Source organism: Notolepis coatsorum (genome assembly GCF_963971535.1).
Source record: "Notolepis coatsorum genome assembly, chromosome: 14".
Classification (NCBI taxonomy): Eukaryota; Metazoa; Chordata; class Actinopteri; order Aulopiformes; family Paralepididae; genus Notolepis; species Notolepis coatsorum.
Genome location: NC_140178.1, coordinates 65,825,398 through 65,840,441, shown reverse-complemented (window position 1 = coordinate 65,840,441; position 15,044 = coordinate 65,825,398). Strand labels below are relative to the sequence as shown.

The 15,044-nt window shown below is 46.5% G+C and overlaps 1 protein-coding gene across 1 annotated transcript in view; it reads right to left on the bottom strand.

Annotated features, from left to right (window-relative positions):
* The window catches only part of hid1a (HID1 domain containing a), a 34,175-nt gene that overhangs the window by 8,444 nt on the left and 10,687 nt on the right, over positions 1-15,044 (bottom strand). Inside the window, exons 6-13 of the mRNA XM_084328161.1 lie at positions 14,874-14,987; positions 12,725-12,932; positions 11,603-11,659; positions 2,713-2,853; positions 2,257-2,347; positions 1,865-2,016; positions 446-524; positions 75-239 (exon numbers count right to left, since the gene is read on the bottom strand). Of these exons, the coding sequence (XP_084184287.1) occupies positions 75-239; positions 446-524; positions 1,865-2,016; positions 2,257-2,347; positions 2,713-2,853; positions 11,603-11,659; positions 12,725-12,932; positions 14,874-14,987 (1,007 nt within the window). The remainder of the gene's footprint in view (positions 1-74; positions 240-445; positions 525-1,864; positions 2,017-2,256; positions 2,348-2,712; positions 2,854-11,602; positions 11,660-12,724; positions 12,933-14,873; positions 14,988-15,044) is intronic.

Genomic DNA, 15,044 nt, shown 5'->3' with positions numbered 1-15,044 from the left:
AGTTATCTAATGCTTATTGGAGCTGAAACATTGAAACATTGTGTGCCGTCAACAACATGTCAGCTTCCTCTCACCGTCAAATTGGTATTGAATGATGTTGTTGAAGGCCTCGAGCAGGAAGAAAACCAAGTGGTGGTTCTGGACTGTGGAGAAGAGGAACCAGTTGGTGGAGAAGGCCTCCAGCAGGTGGAGCAGTTTGTTAGCAGCGACCATGGACAGGCTCTTCAGATACGGGGACACTAAGGGGAGGAAGAGGAACAACGGCAGCAGGACAACTATAAACTCAACCTCAAGAAAATCCAAATACAGTAAATATCCATGAAAAATTAAATACGACCATAATCAATTTCTTTGTGGGCTACTCGTTCTGCACTGTGAGTGGTTGATGTCGACGGCAAAAGAAAAGGATGCTCACTGACCAGTCGAGGGGATCCATGTTACTCACCGTTCACGATGATGGTGAGCAGGCAGTCGAACAGAGGCTGGAGACGCTGGTGACCACTGGTGATGATCTTATGGAACACCTGCAACATGAGAAGAAAGACATTAACAGTATCAGATATATCAACCTGATTGATTGATTGATTGATTGATTGATTGATTGAAAACTTTATTAACAGATTGCAGAATGGGTACAATACAGTAGAGCTCAATACAAACAACTGGATTGAAGACCAGAAAAATACTTTCGTCTTGTTTACATAAGGGTCCTCCATTTTCAATTCAAGACATTTATGACATACAAATATACGATACTGTGTAAGAAAAAGAGAACATCATAAAAAATATATAGAAATCCGAAGGGGAAGAAACTGTACATTAGAGGGGGGGGGGAGTGGGGGGGAAACCTGTCTATCTATATCTGTATTTAGTCACTAGACAAATCACAGCAGAGACCGTTGGTATTCATTAACACTTTCGGTGCCGGCCTCCGTTTCCTATTTACCCCGTTGAATGCCGCCACCCACTTCAATGATAGAGCTCTCATATTTGCGAACGCATACATTATCTTAAATTGTGTCTAATGTGGCCGTCGCTTATCAATGACTTGTTTGCAGTCAACATTGTCGAAACGGATTGTTTTTGAATCGGTTCATTTCCGTTTTATACCATTTTGAAAAACGCTCGTTTCTTGAAACTTCCAGAAGATTTCAGAAGATTGTGATAATCGCCCTTTAGTGGAATACACAAAACACGTTGTAATATTTCGGCCTATTTATGAATAGTTTTCAAATAAACGCTAGATTATCGATAGTATATGTGTACTTATGCACGCTATAGAAGCGGGCTGAAAAATCTATTCTCTTATTTCCTGATCGCACACACACACATACACACATATGGCACACGCTGATATATAGGTGAAAATAGCTCTGATTATCCCAATACTGGTAAAATAGATTCCTTACCTCAGATCAGATGTTCTCCAAAAAGATTCTTCCAATTCCTGATCGCCATTCCAAATATCGATCGCCTTTATTGATCCAACGCTGGGTACTGGAAATATATATTCCACGCTGTTCTGAGTATCCACAATGAGTCAGATCGGCTCGGGTTACTTGCCTGAGAAGTAAAATGTGGATTCCGGATTTTTCTTTTCTCATCCATTTTCATTGAGTCCATTCCAATGCGTGCATTACCATCCGGGAGACTATAGGGGGCGGTATTTTCCCTATTCGAGTTCAGACAGATCCCCACTGGTAACGTGAGGCTAGATTGATGAAATATGAATGGAAATCGCTAATAAAAAAAATAACTATTAAAAACGAGATATCTCGTCGGCTGGCACTCAGCGGTTGGTATGAACTAACGAGCTACCTCGTCGCTGGCACTCAAAGTGTTAAGGCCTGTGTCTGTGTTTTACCACTATGAGCAGGTCTGCATGGGTCCCCGTGAACACTGGGATGTCCATAGTCACGTGGATGGAGTAGGGCTTGTTCAGACGCACGCCGAAGTTCCTCTCCCCACTCAGCAGCAGCAAGATAAACACACCAATGTGCATGAGTCCAACACGGGCTGCAGACAGGAAACACACACACACACACACACACACACACACACACACACACACACACACACACACACACACACACACACACACACACACACACACACACACACACACACACACACACACACACACACACAAGAGAGACAGGGAGAGAAGAAGACACATGCTTAGCAGGGGCCTTGAAGGGTTTTAGCGTTTTATTTAATAGAATAAATATCTGCAACGCAAACATGGACTTTACTCACACTGGTCAGCCCTGGCATCATTCAAGTAGAAGAGAATCGGCACCAGAATGTCCAGAACATCGCTGCTCTTGAGCACAAAGAACAGGAACCTCTGTGAACAGTGAGGGGTTGCATTGGGTTTTAATAGAACATCTATCTGAAGCCATCGGGAATAGAACAATAGGGATCACGGCTAGGCAATATCATCGGATTTTTTTATATTGTGAGTCATGATGTACAATTACGTTGTCTAAATAAATGCTAAAGTGTATTACGTCAGATCTTTTCATGAAAAGATATCTGAAATGTTAGTTATGTTAATATGTTTAAATTAATTAATTCTGATGATGTATCACAGTTCCCATTACCCTGCAATATAATATGAAGATACTGTGATGTAACGCTATATCCTTATAAAAAATTAAGAATTGATTAATTAAAAACGTTTATTTTATTTTATTATGAGACGTCCCCAACCTTATTGAAATCACAGAGTTTCCAGAAGAGCACCAGCAGCTCCTGGTGGAACTGAATCTTCTTGGTGGAGTTGGGCAGGTAGGTCTGAGTCAGGGGGTTGGTCAGCAGACGAGCCAGGCCCTTCAGTACAAAGTCATAGTCCTGCAGGTCGGGAGACACAAGAATGGCTTAAGACGAGGGCTCTTTCAATTGCAGATCTCCATGTATCACATAGGAAATATGCAGTGGTGGAAAGTCACTGAGTATTTATTTTTACTCAAGTACAGTACCTAAGTACAATTACTCTATTTACTTGACTATTTTCATTTTATGGAACTTTGTACTTTTATTCCATTACATTTCAAAGGGAATATTGTAATGAAAGCCTGTCAACTTCAAGATGATGTAATCAGAGCAGCATAACGATAGGTTATGAATATAACCGTAGTTATATGAGTATTAGTGACGCTCAGCGTCATCTGCACACATCTCACTCCAGTGATGTGCACTGAATAAAAACTTCACAAATGCACCTTTACATACCAGCATCCGTCTGGCCACACCCCCATCTGCTACCTACATAAGCAGGGGTGGGGCCACACACTCATTTCCTTCTCAATCATTTCACCACAAGGTAAGATCAAGGGCCGCAGTGGCGTCTAGACGCTGAGCGTCACTAATTCTCATAGTTATCGTTCTATATCGTATTAGCTTCCGCTCAGCGTCATCTGCACAACGGGAGCTGAGCGGGAGCTGAAGCTCGACAAATGTACCCCGCTGAGGCCCCCCACAACCATCAGAACCGGGGAGGACCGAGCCCCCCGACCCTCCCTAATGGAGGGATACCCTCCCTATTGGAAGACGGGAGGGAGACTGATCCGACCGTGCGAAGAGGAACTCGAGCAACTCAACGCACAGGGTGAGCAGACCGTGGCTTGACCCCACGACTACGCACACGCACAACCCGCATGCCACCAGGGAACGAACGGAAGGAACAAACCTTGTTACCGCCCCCAAAATCACGGGGTCAAGAGCAAACTCAACCCCGTGGCAAGGCCGTAGCAGCGGAGCGCAAAGGAAGACCCAGACCCAGAAGGGACTGGATCCCCCCGGAAAAAGGGGGGCCCGGAGAGGCCAATGATTCCACAGCATCAAGACCTCACCAGGCGGTCACTAGCGACACCGCCCCCCACATCGCCAGCGTATTCGGACAGGGCCCATCCAAGAGCAGGCCCTTCCCCCCACTAGCACGCCGCCTGGCACACTGACCCTGGCATACTCAGGCAGTCAGCATGGCTGTAACTCGAAGCACTCAAGAGGCTACACTACAGCGGGAGCAGGCAGCGCACCGGGGAGACGACCTCCAGAAGAGGCCGATCCCTCAATCCAGGCAGCAGGCACTTGACCCGAGCCTGGAGCGCTGCGGACGAGACAGGCGCCAAAGGGGTCAACTGAAAACAGCACCCCGGCGGAAGGGGCGTATGCTGGCATTGTTTGAGCACCATGTCAAAGCCTCCACCAAAAAATCCCAGACACTCTAGAGGGGCCGAGGCAGAGAAGGCTGACACGATTGGCAGACGTCATGAACCGGGTAACCCGGGAGTTGACTCCGCTCCAACACACCAGGGAATCAACCACCCTCTTGGTTCAACATGCGGTGGTTGTTCCTATAACCCCTCAGGAAAAAACTCAAACACACCTGCGGGTATACACTGGCTATACCGCAGTACAAGTGTTTCAGTTTTCAAAAAGGGGTTATCCCAGGCCTACGGGTCGACGAAAACAACTTCGGACCGGGCCCGGCGGACCGGGAAGCACACAGGGATGCCAGAGGAGTTCTATAAAGACCACCTCAACAGCCTCCTCTCAGCCATGCGTAAGCGGGAGAAGAGAGGGGCAAAAAGAATGGAGAACCAAGCCCCTTCATGACAGCACAAGGTACAACATGTACCAACAACAGTGTCTCCATAACGCCCAACCCTGTGACACCCGGGCCGACCCGGCATTTTTCCCCCTGAAAAAAGCACAAGTCCCTCAGGGTACCAGAACAGAAGATCTGCGTCCCCGGCGGACAACGGGTTAACTGACCTGGACCAGCGTGACCAGAACCAGTCCCGTGCCCTAATCACGCCGACATCCCCACTCCAGGAGAGGGGGTAGGTACGCGTGTCGATCTAAAACATTATAGAGGGCGCCACCCAGACGGTCCTATTCGTACCGAGCTCAGTGGCCCACCCCAAGGGCGTGAGACCCCTCTACCTATGCTTTGATCTATTCCGTTAACATCCCCCAGATATGAATGAGAATTCGTCGAGACAAACCTAGTAAACTGGCGCTCGGAAGAGAAAAACTCCATCCCAGTTGCCCTATAAAAACGCTGTTTTAATAACGAGCAACCAAGGCGCACCAGCCTCATGCGTGATTCCTATCAAAAACACCCAGAGCCAGCACTATGTACACGTCGAGACCAAAAACACATCAATGGATAGTCTAACAAGACACCAGATACCGTTCCTCCAAGCCGCCTGGGGAACGACAAGAAGCCGCTTTTTTAATTTTTACATTTTTCAGAAAAAATAATACGGACATGGGTCCCATGCGACGCGGCTGAGGGAAACACCACCCCGTCAACCACACTTTATAAGAGGGGACAGTGAGCGACGTACCCCTATGACGGGGGGAAACAGACCTGTAAGGCGAGGAGTCAGGGAAACCCTAAACCCAGTCAGGGAACCCACAGAGAGACTTCCCACGCGAGCTGTATAGATTGAAAAGAAATATTGCAACATTGAGCTATGTAACACTTGGGTTAGGACTCTCCGAGGAGGAGGCTCTGAACCAATACACACTCAATAATCGAATTGAATCGAATACACATACAATAGAGCAGAACTCCTTTTTGAAGTTCTACTCACCTTGACAATCTGAGGAGGAGGCTCCCTCACTGGGAAGGAGGGTCCGAACTCACAGAAGGCACTTCTCCCTGAGGAGGAGCTTCGTGAGGAGGAGGCTCTGACAACTCCCTATAACAGATACATAACATGGAACCTGAACAACTCACGGAAGTCTTACCAATAGAAACGCGCTCAGTGACGTACTCTATGGCGGGGGAATTTCCGCGGTGCACACGCCCAATCGTTCAGGGCGTGGGACCAGGAAACTCCCCCCCCCCCCCCCCCCCATACCCTGTAACGTGCCGAACAGCAACGTGACAGGAACCCTGAAGGACGGGGTTTTAACCCCTGACCAATCAGAAAAGGGGAGGAAAGGTTTACCAGTTCACCCCTTTACGACCCCTCACCCCTAATACGATGTAATGACAAAGTAGAGCCATGACCCAGTCATAGCATGCTACATGAAGCATTTAACAGCTTCACATAGCTCATGTGCTAACCTACTATCTGATTTTTACTAAGGAAAAAACACAGAACAGAGAGGGCCCCTTTAAGAGCCCCGGTACCAGACTTACACATGTGCTTCTGTGGGCCAAAACCTAACCCAGTTGTAGATCTCAACGACACACACAACCCTTCATCACAACAAAAAATGGCAAAAGTACACTCTTACTACAGAGGAACGCCGTTTTTCATAATGAGAGAGACATAAGTCCTTGATTACGTATTGGCCACAGGCCTTGCTAAGCACACATGATAGTGACCAAACAACCTTTTCCCTAGGAAAATAATCGTTTCTCAAGTGGAAGCACAACCCCAGCAGCTTAAGCTGAGGGTTACATCGTATCCCCACAAACACAGTGACACAATATATTGTAAACAACATGTCTGAGAGGAGGGGGGGAAGCCCCAGGGAAACCGGGGGGGTCACCCCTCCTACCTTACCCTTGATACGACCAGGTTGAACAGGTACCCCTGTTAATATGTGAACATGCTGTTCATTGTCATGAATGAATTACTTTATTTGACAATATAAAAATAAACATGTGACAGAAGAGCACAGTCAGGTTATACTGCCAAGGATAAAACACAAAAAGCTCAGAGCTTATTTCCATTGTGGTCCTTGTAGTGGGGTGGAGGAGAGTGATGCTAAAAAACATGCATCATACAAAACGTGACATCACAACACATCACATATACCATTTAACATTTATATACATACAGACTCATACAACATGCCTTAAGCTAATTGACTAGTCAAGTATAGTCCCTTTTGAGCCATGTCTTCAGGCTGGACTTGAATCTTACGGCATTGTCTATGATTTTCAGTTCGCTGGGCAGACTATTCCAATAGACAGCTGCTGAATACAGGAAAGACTCCTTCCCCATACAGCTCCTGAATCTGACTGGCACAAAGTCAGTTGAGCTGCGCCTAACCCACTTAGTTGTGAGTTCACCCACGTTACAAACGTTACATGAACACACATGTTCTCATCACAACTAACCAGTTAATTTTTACACATGTAAAAAACAACGCCGATTTTCTATGTAGAGAGAAGCTATACCAGTGACAAGACAATTCACACACAACATGCGTCGTATCCTCAATGTATTGCAGCAACACACGTTTTGGAAACATCGTTATTACAAAACATTTAGAAGGGAAGGAAAGAAGAAGTGTTTAAAGTCCGGTCAGGACTCCTACCTCCACCCTGAGCGCAGGCCGAGAGGACTGCAACACTGGTTAATGGGCCCGCGTCTCCTGCGTTGGTGACGAGGCCGCTGCGCCACCCAGCCGCCGTTCTCCATGTTGACGAAGTCCTCGCTGGCATGGCCCCCGGTGTAGGGTCGACTAACATCCTCTGTCAAAGATGACGTCGTAGTCAGAGTGTTTAAGGCTTGTTATACTCACAGTAACATTCAACAGTGTAGCATTAAGCTAACAGCCGCTCCTGACTGATAGCAACAAGCTAACGTTTCCTAGCCTAGTGAACACAAGGAGCTAGCGCCGCAGCTAACAGCTGACTAACAGTAGGCCACAAACTAGCACGCAAGCTAAGCAGCTATCACCTGAACTGTACACAACGACATAACAAGCCACACTTCAGACAGGCCGCCGCCTGAAACCCTCCTCATCCTAAGAGAGAAGAGAAAATGAAATGTCAAACACAGTTTTCAACTGTGATTTACCAGACATACAGCGGAGTCGGCACAAATCCCATACGGGCTGCAGCCGGCTTGAGCATGGAACTACCGATAAAGAAGATCCATACCCACATTTCCTCGTGTTTAGGGTGTACTCTCACATTCATGTGAAAGATGGGGCCTACACGGGACAGAGAAGCATCCGCTTGTCCAGAGAATCCCGGGTTCAAACCAGGTCTCGGTCGCGGCCCACTAGTTTGACCATCATGGGCGTCAGACCAGGACCCTCCGTCCGTCGCCTAAGAGGCCGAACAGAGGACCCCAATCTGGGGCCGGCCTTCGTAAAATTGTCAGCCAACCCCCATAGCATTAGCAGACAACTGGCGCTTGCAAGCAAAACATTACTCACCCAGCTCGGAAGCAACCAGTTTCTCACAACAGCCGGTGCCTCCCACAGTCCAGCTGTATAACCGGAGGTTCAATACCTATCCAGCCGCAGCAAGGAGGACTGCAGGTGGGGAGTATATCAGCGACGCGAGCCCCTAATACGAAAAAGCCGGTAGAGGTCAGAATGATCATCATCTTCCAGACACTCCAGTGACGAAGACATTATCGCCGTATTTTCTCGAAAAATAGTGAGAGAGAAAATAAAGATATAACGTCAACGTATCTCCTTGTTCTTCCTTTCTTCAGCTAAATACTTTCTTTCCCACGTCAACTGATTGGTATACAGGCACTCTCTTGGGGTGAAATTTGAGAAGGAGATGAGTGTGTGGCCCCACCCCTGCTTATGTAGGTAGCAGATGGGGGTGTGGCCAGACGGATGCTGGTATGTAAAGGTGCATTTGTGAAGTTTTTATTCAGTGCACATCACTGGAGTGAGATGTGTGCAGATGACGCTGAGCGGAAGCTAATACGATATAGAACTGGACCATATACTTAGGGTGACCAGGTCAAAATTGTTCAGTCGCAGGACAGCAGCACTGCTTTTGCGGGACAATGCGGGACACGTATATGTGAGGGGGGAAATATATGATTTAAAAAAATAATTATTTAAAAAGTAAATATCATTTAAATGCCTTTATTTCATATTCGACGCCGACGGTAGGCTATATATAGCACATTTTGTTATTAATATTATTAAACTGTAGATGCTTCACCTTCTCAGCCACCACTATGTCACCAACATCTTTATTTAAATCACACTTTCATCATTAACCATCAATCTTGGTATCCAAGCTGATAAAATCACTGCATTAATAGAAAGAGCAGGAGCTAAGGCTTTTCAGCCATCCTTTCCTGAGCATTATTAGCAGTGAAGTGTTAATAATTCAATATTCCATAGGATTAGTAGATGAATAGCCAGTTCTTTATTTGTTTTCATTTGATGTGTACATGCTGATATAAGTAATATTCATACTCGTGTGGTGTACGCATTTTGGTTACTCACCCAATATGTGTGTGTCTGGTGAACCCACAACATTATTGGGATTTTAAAACAATAAAGCCATAACCATTTATGTAAAAATACTTAATACTTAACATATGTTAACTGTTATCTCAATTACAACCAATACAGCATAAACAGTATGGTTAATATTGGCAATTTATCTCTGCTAGATCACATTTATAAATACAAGTGCTATTTGTTTTGTGTGATAAAAAATGTAAAATAGTATGAATGAAACAAGGTGGGGGCAGACAGTGAAGGTACACAGTGAACCTTTTTGCTTCATATTTACCATGTTTACTTGTTTTCACCTACAATTTCCACACGTTCGGGTCCAGTGTATAGTGCAAACTGTGCACCCAATGAAAACGTGTTATTTTATATGCTCTTCACAGAAAATGAGCCAAGGCCAATGAGCCTCACTTCTCTTAGTAAACATTGAAATCAGGTCCCTCCCAGAGCAGTGATGGTGAAGCTCTGAGGGCAAATCCTGCACTCGCCCTTTTGGGGATCGTCTGAAACAGATCTCAGCCATGTATATTTCTTCTCCCAGTCTCTGTTGTATGTATCTGTTTTCTTATGAGTTGCCTCCATTTTCTCGTTTTGTTTAGCTAGGTAAACTTTTATCGTTTTCGGCGGTCTTTTTTCTCCACTTCACTGATAGCTACTGTCTACATAAAACCGCGTCATCACGCACCTGCACGCCACACTGACAGCTCGGGCTGACAGCTCGAGCTGCTTGGCTCGGCTGCGCATTGGTTTTTGACACAGACGTCGCCCGATTTTTTTTTAAATATAAGAGGGTAATTGGAGCGAGGCATTAAATGAACAACATTTAAAACATTATTATTGTTTTTACCATGATCTTTGAAATGCGGGACATTGTTCTGTTGCAGCGGGACGCGGGACAAACATTCCATTATCGGACACGGGACAGGTGGTCACCCTACATATACTACTTTAACATAACCTTTAATCTGAGCAGCATAACTGGACTACAATACTACTTTAACATAACCTTTAATCAGAGCAGCATGACTGGACCACGTACTACTTTAACATAACCTTTAATCAGAGCAGCATGACTGGACCACATACTACTTTAACATAACCTTTAATCAGAGCAGCATGACTGGACCACATACTACTTTAACATAACCTTTAATCAGAGCAGCATAACTGGACCACATACTACTTTAATATAACCTTTAATCAGAGCAGCATGACTGGACCACATACTACTTTAACATAAGCTTTAGAAGTCAGTGGATCAAGGATGGGACGCACCCAAGCACTGGAATACATAAACGTCATAATGTAATGTGTACTTTTACTTTTGATACTTAAGTACAGTAGAAAATACTTCTCTACTTTTACTTAAGTAGAATTTTGAATGGAGGACCCAAGTACTATTTTATCTGTGTATTTCTACTTTTACTTAAAGGTGACATGTACTATAAATGTCATTTTTCAGTCTCTAGCATTGTATTATAGTAATAGGAGTTCGTATCAATGTGTTTTAGTGTCTAAATACCATATTGGCGGATTGCTCTGATTCAGCTCAGCCCCTTTCCTCCTCCAGTAAATCAGGCCATTTTGATTTGAACGTCTGAGTCACGTCATTCGGACGCTGGGTAGCGCACAATGATGCGATTGGCTCTGTGGTTGGAGCTAATGCCCGCCCCCATTCTACCTAGACTAGACAGCGAGTGGAAGCCACTTCCTCATGCTGCGAGGCGGAGTGGAGCCCGACGCCTCTGCGTGCGCTCTGGAGGGAGAGAGAGATGGAGAGAGAGGGAGCACTTGGGGGGGGGGGGGGGGGGGGGGGGGGGACCTGCTGCGCGGCACACGGGAGAGGGGAGGAAGGGAGGCCCACAAGCTGCCGCGCGGCGGGTCCCCCCCCTCCCTCTCTCTCTCTGTCTCTCTCTCTCTCTCTCTCTCTCTCTCCGGAGTGTGTGCAGAGGTGTCGGGTTTCGCTCTAGAAGAAGCTCTCTCTCTCTCTCTCTCTCTCCCACCCCCCCCCCCTCTCTCTCTCTCTCTCTCTCCCTCCGGAGTGTGTGCAGAGGTGTCGGGTTTCCTCTGGAAGAAGCTCTCTCTCTCTCTCTCTCTCTCTCTCTCTCCCACCCGCCCCTCTCTCTCTCTCTCTCTCTCTCTCTCTCTCCCACCCCCCCCCCCTCTCTCTCTCTCTCTCTATCTCTCTCTGTACCAGTCGCAGACTGTGTGGGCTGACTGTCACTCAAAGTGCTTATGGGCGGAGCCAGGCCATAACAGCCTGAAATCTTGAAGCTGGAAAATGATGGTTTTGAGTACTTGATTAGAAATATAAAACAATGCATATGTAGTGCTAGGAATAGCAGTACATGTCCCCTTTAAGTAAAGGAACTGTGTACTTCTTCCACCACTGGAAATATGACTGACTCACCTCTTCTCTATGAATTCTTGACAGGTAATTCACAAACAGGTTATCCGGGCCAGTGGGCTGCAGAGAGACGGAATAGTATAATTTCAACAAAATGAATGAAGTCAAATTAAATAAATACGTTTTTTTTTTTGTGCCTTGCTCAAGGGTGCTTCAACAGTAGATATTGAAGGTGACGAGAGTATTATTCATTCACTTCCCCCCGCAGAGGCTTCCCCTGCTAGTGGAGGATCAAACGGGTGACTTTCCAGTCATACTGTACGCCCACTTCTCTAACCTTGAGGCCACCGTTGCCCCGTGAGAAATGGTGAATAGACTGCATTTACAGTATATAGTGCTTCTCTGGTCTTCCAACCACTCAGATCGCTTTACAACTTATGCCTCACGTTCACCCATTCATTCACACATGCACACACCAATGCAGAGGCAGCCATGCAAGGTGCCAACCTGCTCATCAGGAGCAGAGATTTTTTTTGATCCACTTTTTCTCCCATTTTCTATATTTTCTCCCATCCCAATTTCGTATCATCCAATTCAACCCTCCCCTGTCACGGACGCTGTTTCTTGCCTCCCACAAGCCGGCTGCAATGTGGACTAAGTCATACATAGCACAAGTCCCCTCCGGTACTTGAGGTAACAGCAGTCGCATCTTTTCACCTGCGCAGCTCGATCTCTCAGTGGCGAGGAGTAACGCGTGGGAGGCTCACGCTGCCCCCGACACTTCCTGATTCTACTGCGCAGGCGCACCAACCGACCTGTAGGAGTCGCTGTCCACAACGCCCGATCCCCACCAATCAGTTTCCCACCCCATAATACGGCCAATGTGTATTAGTACGGACGACCAGCTAAACTGAAAGCAAATGTGGAGCGCTGGGCTCGAACTGACGAGCCCAGCGTCTCCAGCATTTCGTGGCAAGCGCCTTGCCCACTACGCTACGTAGCCGCCTCATCAGGAGCAGAGTTACGGGTTCAGTGTCTTGCTCAACGACACTTCCGACACACCGCCGGGAATCTTACTACTCTTTCTAATCTTACTGAGCCACTAAGACATGGAATAACTCCTTAATGGGATTTCCCTTTATTCCATATGTATTACTGGTGGTCTGAATGTAAGGTTCTCCTTACCTCCTGCTCCTCCATGCTAGATGGGGAGGTAGGCCTGTGGGCCGCCCCTCCCTCGTGCTCCAGCGTGACGATGAGAATCTGCACGGCCTGCTCCACCAGCTGCTCCCGGTAGTCGGAGAAGAGCAGGTGGTTGTACGGGATGCCATAGCCCACTGGGTCATAGGCACACACCACATTCAGCAGTGAAGTGAACAGAGGCAAGGCATGTCTGGGGATGGAGACGCAAGGTAAGATCAGGTTATAGTAAAACAGAGGCAACATGCCTGAGGATGGAGACTGAAGGTAAAGCAGGTGGTTGTACGGGATGCCATAGCCCACTGGGTCATAGGCACACACCACATTCAGCAGTGAAGTGAACAGAGGCAAGGCATGTCTGGGGATGGAGACGCAAGGTAAGATCAGGTTATAGTAAAACAGAGGCAACATGCCTGAGGATGGAGACTGAAGGTAAAGTCAGGTTAGAGTGAACAGAGGCAGCATGACTGAGGATGGAGACTGAAGGTAAGATAAATAAAGGTTAAATAAATTAAATAAATAGTGTAGTGACCTAGGTGTGGTCCTTGACGACCGGCTGAACTTCTCTGCTCACATCACCTCAACAACCAGAACCTGCCAATTCTTCCTGAGCAATGTGAGAAGGATCCGCCCCTTCCTGACAGAAGAAGCCACCCAACTCCTCCTGCAATCAACAGCCATGTCTCACCTTGACGATTGCAATGCTCTGCTAGCTGGTTTACCGGCTTGCACCACCAAGGCCCTTCAACTCATACAGAATGCAGCAGCCCGCCTGAACTCCAATCTACCAAAGTCAGCCCACTTCAAGATTCTTGACATGGCGTACCACCGTGCAGCGAGGGGAACGACTCCCACCTGTCATATACGGAAGTATATAAGATATACAGGGGTAGTTCTAAGGCATGCGCATTGATCTGGAGTTATATTGTTACACTGAACGTGAATGAGTCAGTCTGTTACTGCATACTGAAGTTGTCAATAAATGAGCTGAGCTCGCACCAAGTCATAGCCTCCAGACGATTAATCTACACCACCTACCTCCGGTCAATGGTCTCTAACTACACACCCTCAAGACCCCTGCGCTCTGCATCTTCTGGCCGCCTGAGACCCAGTCCTATTCAGGCTCCTGTGCAGTCATCAAAGCGAAGCATATTCTCTGTCCTCGCTCCATTGATTGATTGATTGAAAATTGTATTAACAGATTGCAGAATGGGTACAATACAGTACGGCTCAATACACACAATTGTTAAGGGGATGCAGACCAGAGAAAGACTTTTGTCTTGTTTACATCAGGGTCCCCCATTTTCAATTCATAACATGTACATAACATAGCATAACAAACTTCCCACCTCAATCAGGACAGCTGAAACCCGCCCAATCAACTAAAAACACAATCTTCAATCAATATCTGAAATAATTATAAAAAATAACCAAACCTTCTTACTATCTTTTACTACTATGTGGTTTACTACTATGCCTATACTACTACCTAATATGCTAATTATGTCTATACTACTATGCACTCAGAGTGTAGCACTCAAGTTTGACACTGTCAAACAATACCACCCTAGCTGCCAGAGGTGGCCCTCACTTCATCTCGTTCCCGGTCTCAACTCGTTTGGCCTCTGACCACTGGGGGACTGAGTACAGTAGGAGACAGAGGGCCTATTGTGTGTGTGTGTGTGTGTGTGTGTGTGTGTGTGTGTGTGTGTGTGTGTGTGTGTGTGTTGTGTGTTGTGTGTTGTGTGTTGTGTGTTGTGTGTGTGTGTGTGTGTGTGTGTGTGTGTGTGTGTGTGTGTGTGTGTGTGTGTGTGTTCTGTTCGGTTATAGCTGTGATTACAGAGCCAGGCTGTGTGGTGGAGATGATACATGAACCTGTTGTTGATGTTGGAATATTTCAATCTTATTTATGTATAATTGGCCTATCTCAAACCCCGCCCTCTTTTCTTGGTCCTCAGTCATGATTGGACAATAAAAAAAAGAGAGCTGATGATGATAATAATGGCAACAGGCCACTCAAATTCAAAAGTTCCAAGAGAACATTCCAAAATATATACACCTGAAAGGGTGGATTAAAATAAAGCATTCAAAATGTGTGCAAGTCTGTGTGTGTGTGTGTGTGTGTGTGTGTCACCTATTTTCTGTGGAGCTGAAGAAGGTAACCCAGGGGTTGAGGACGTTGCTGTCTGAGGGCGGCAGGTACATGGCCTCAGAGAAGCACGTTAGCAACAGCCTCAGCAACTCTGTCCTGGAGATGGAAAGGAGAGGTGTGTGACAAGAGGCATGGAACAAAAGCATCATCAAA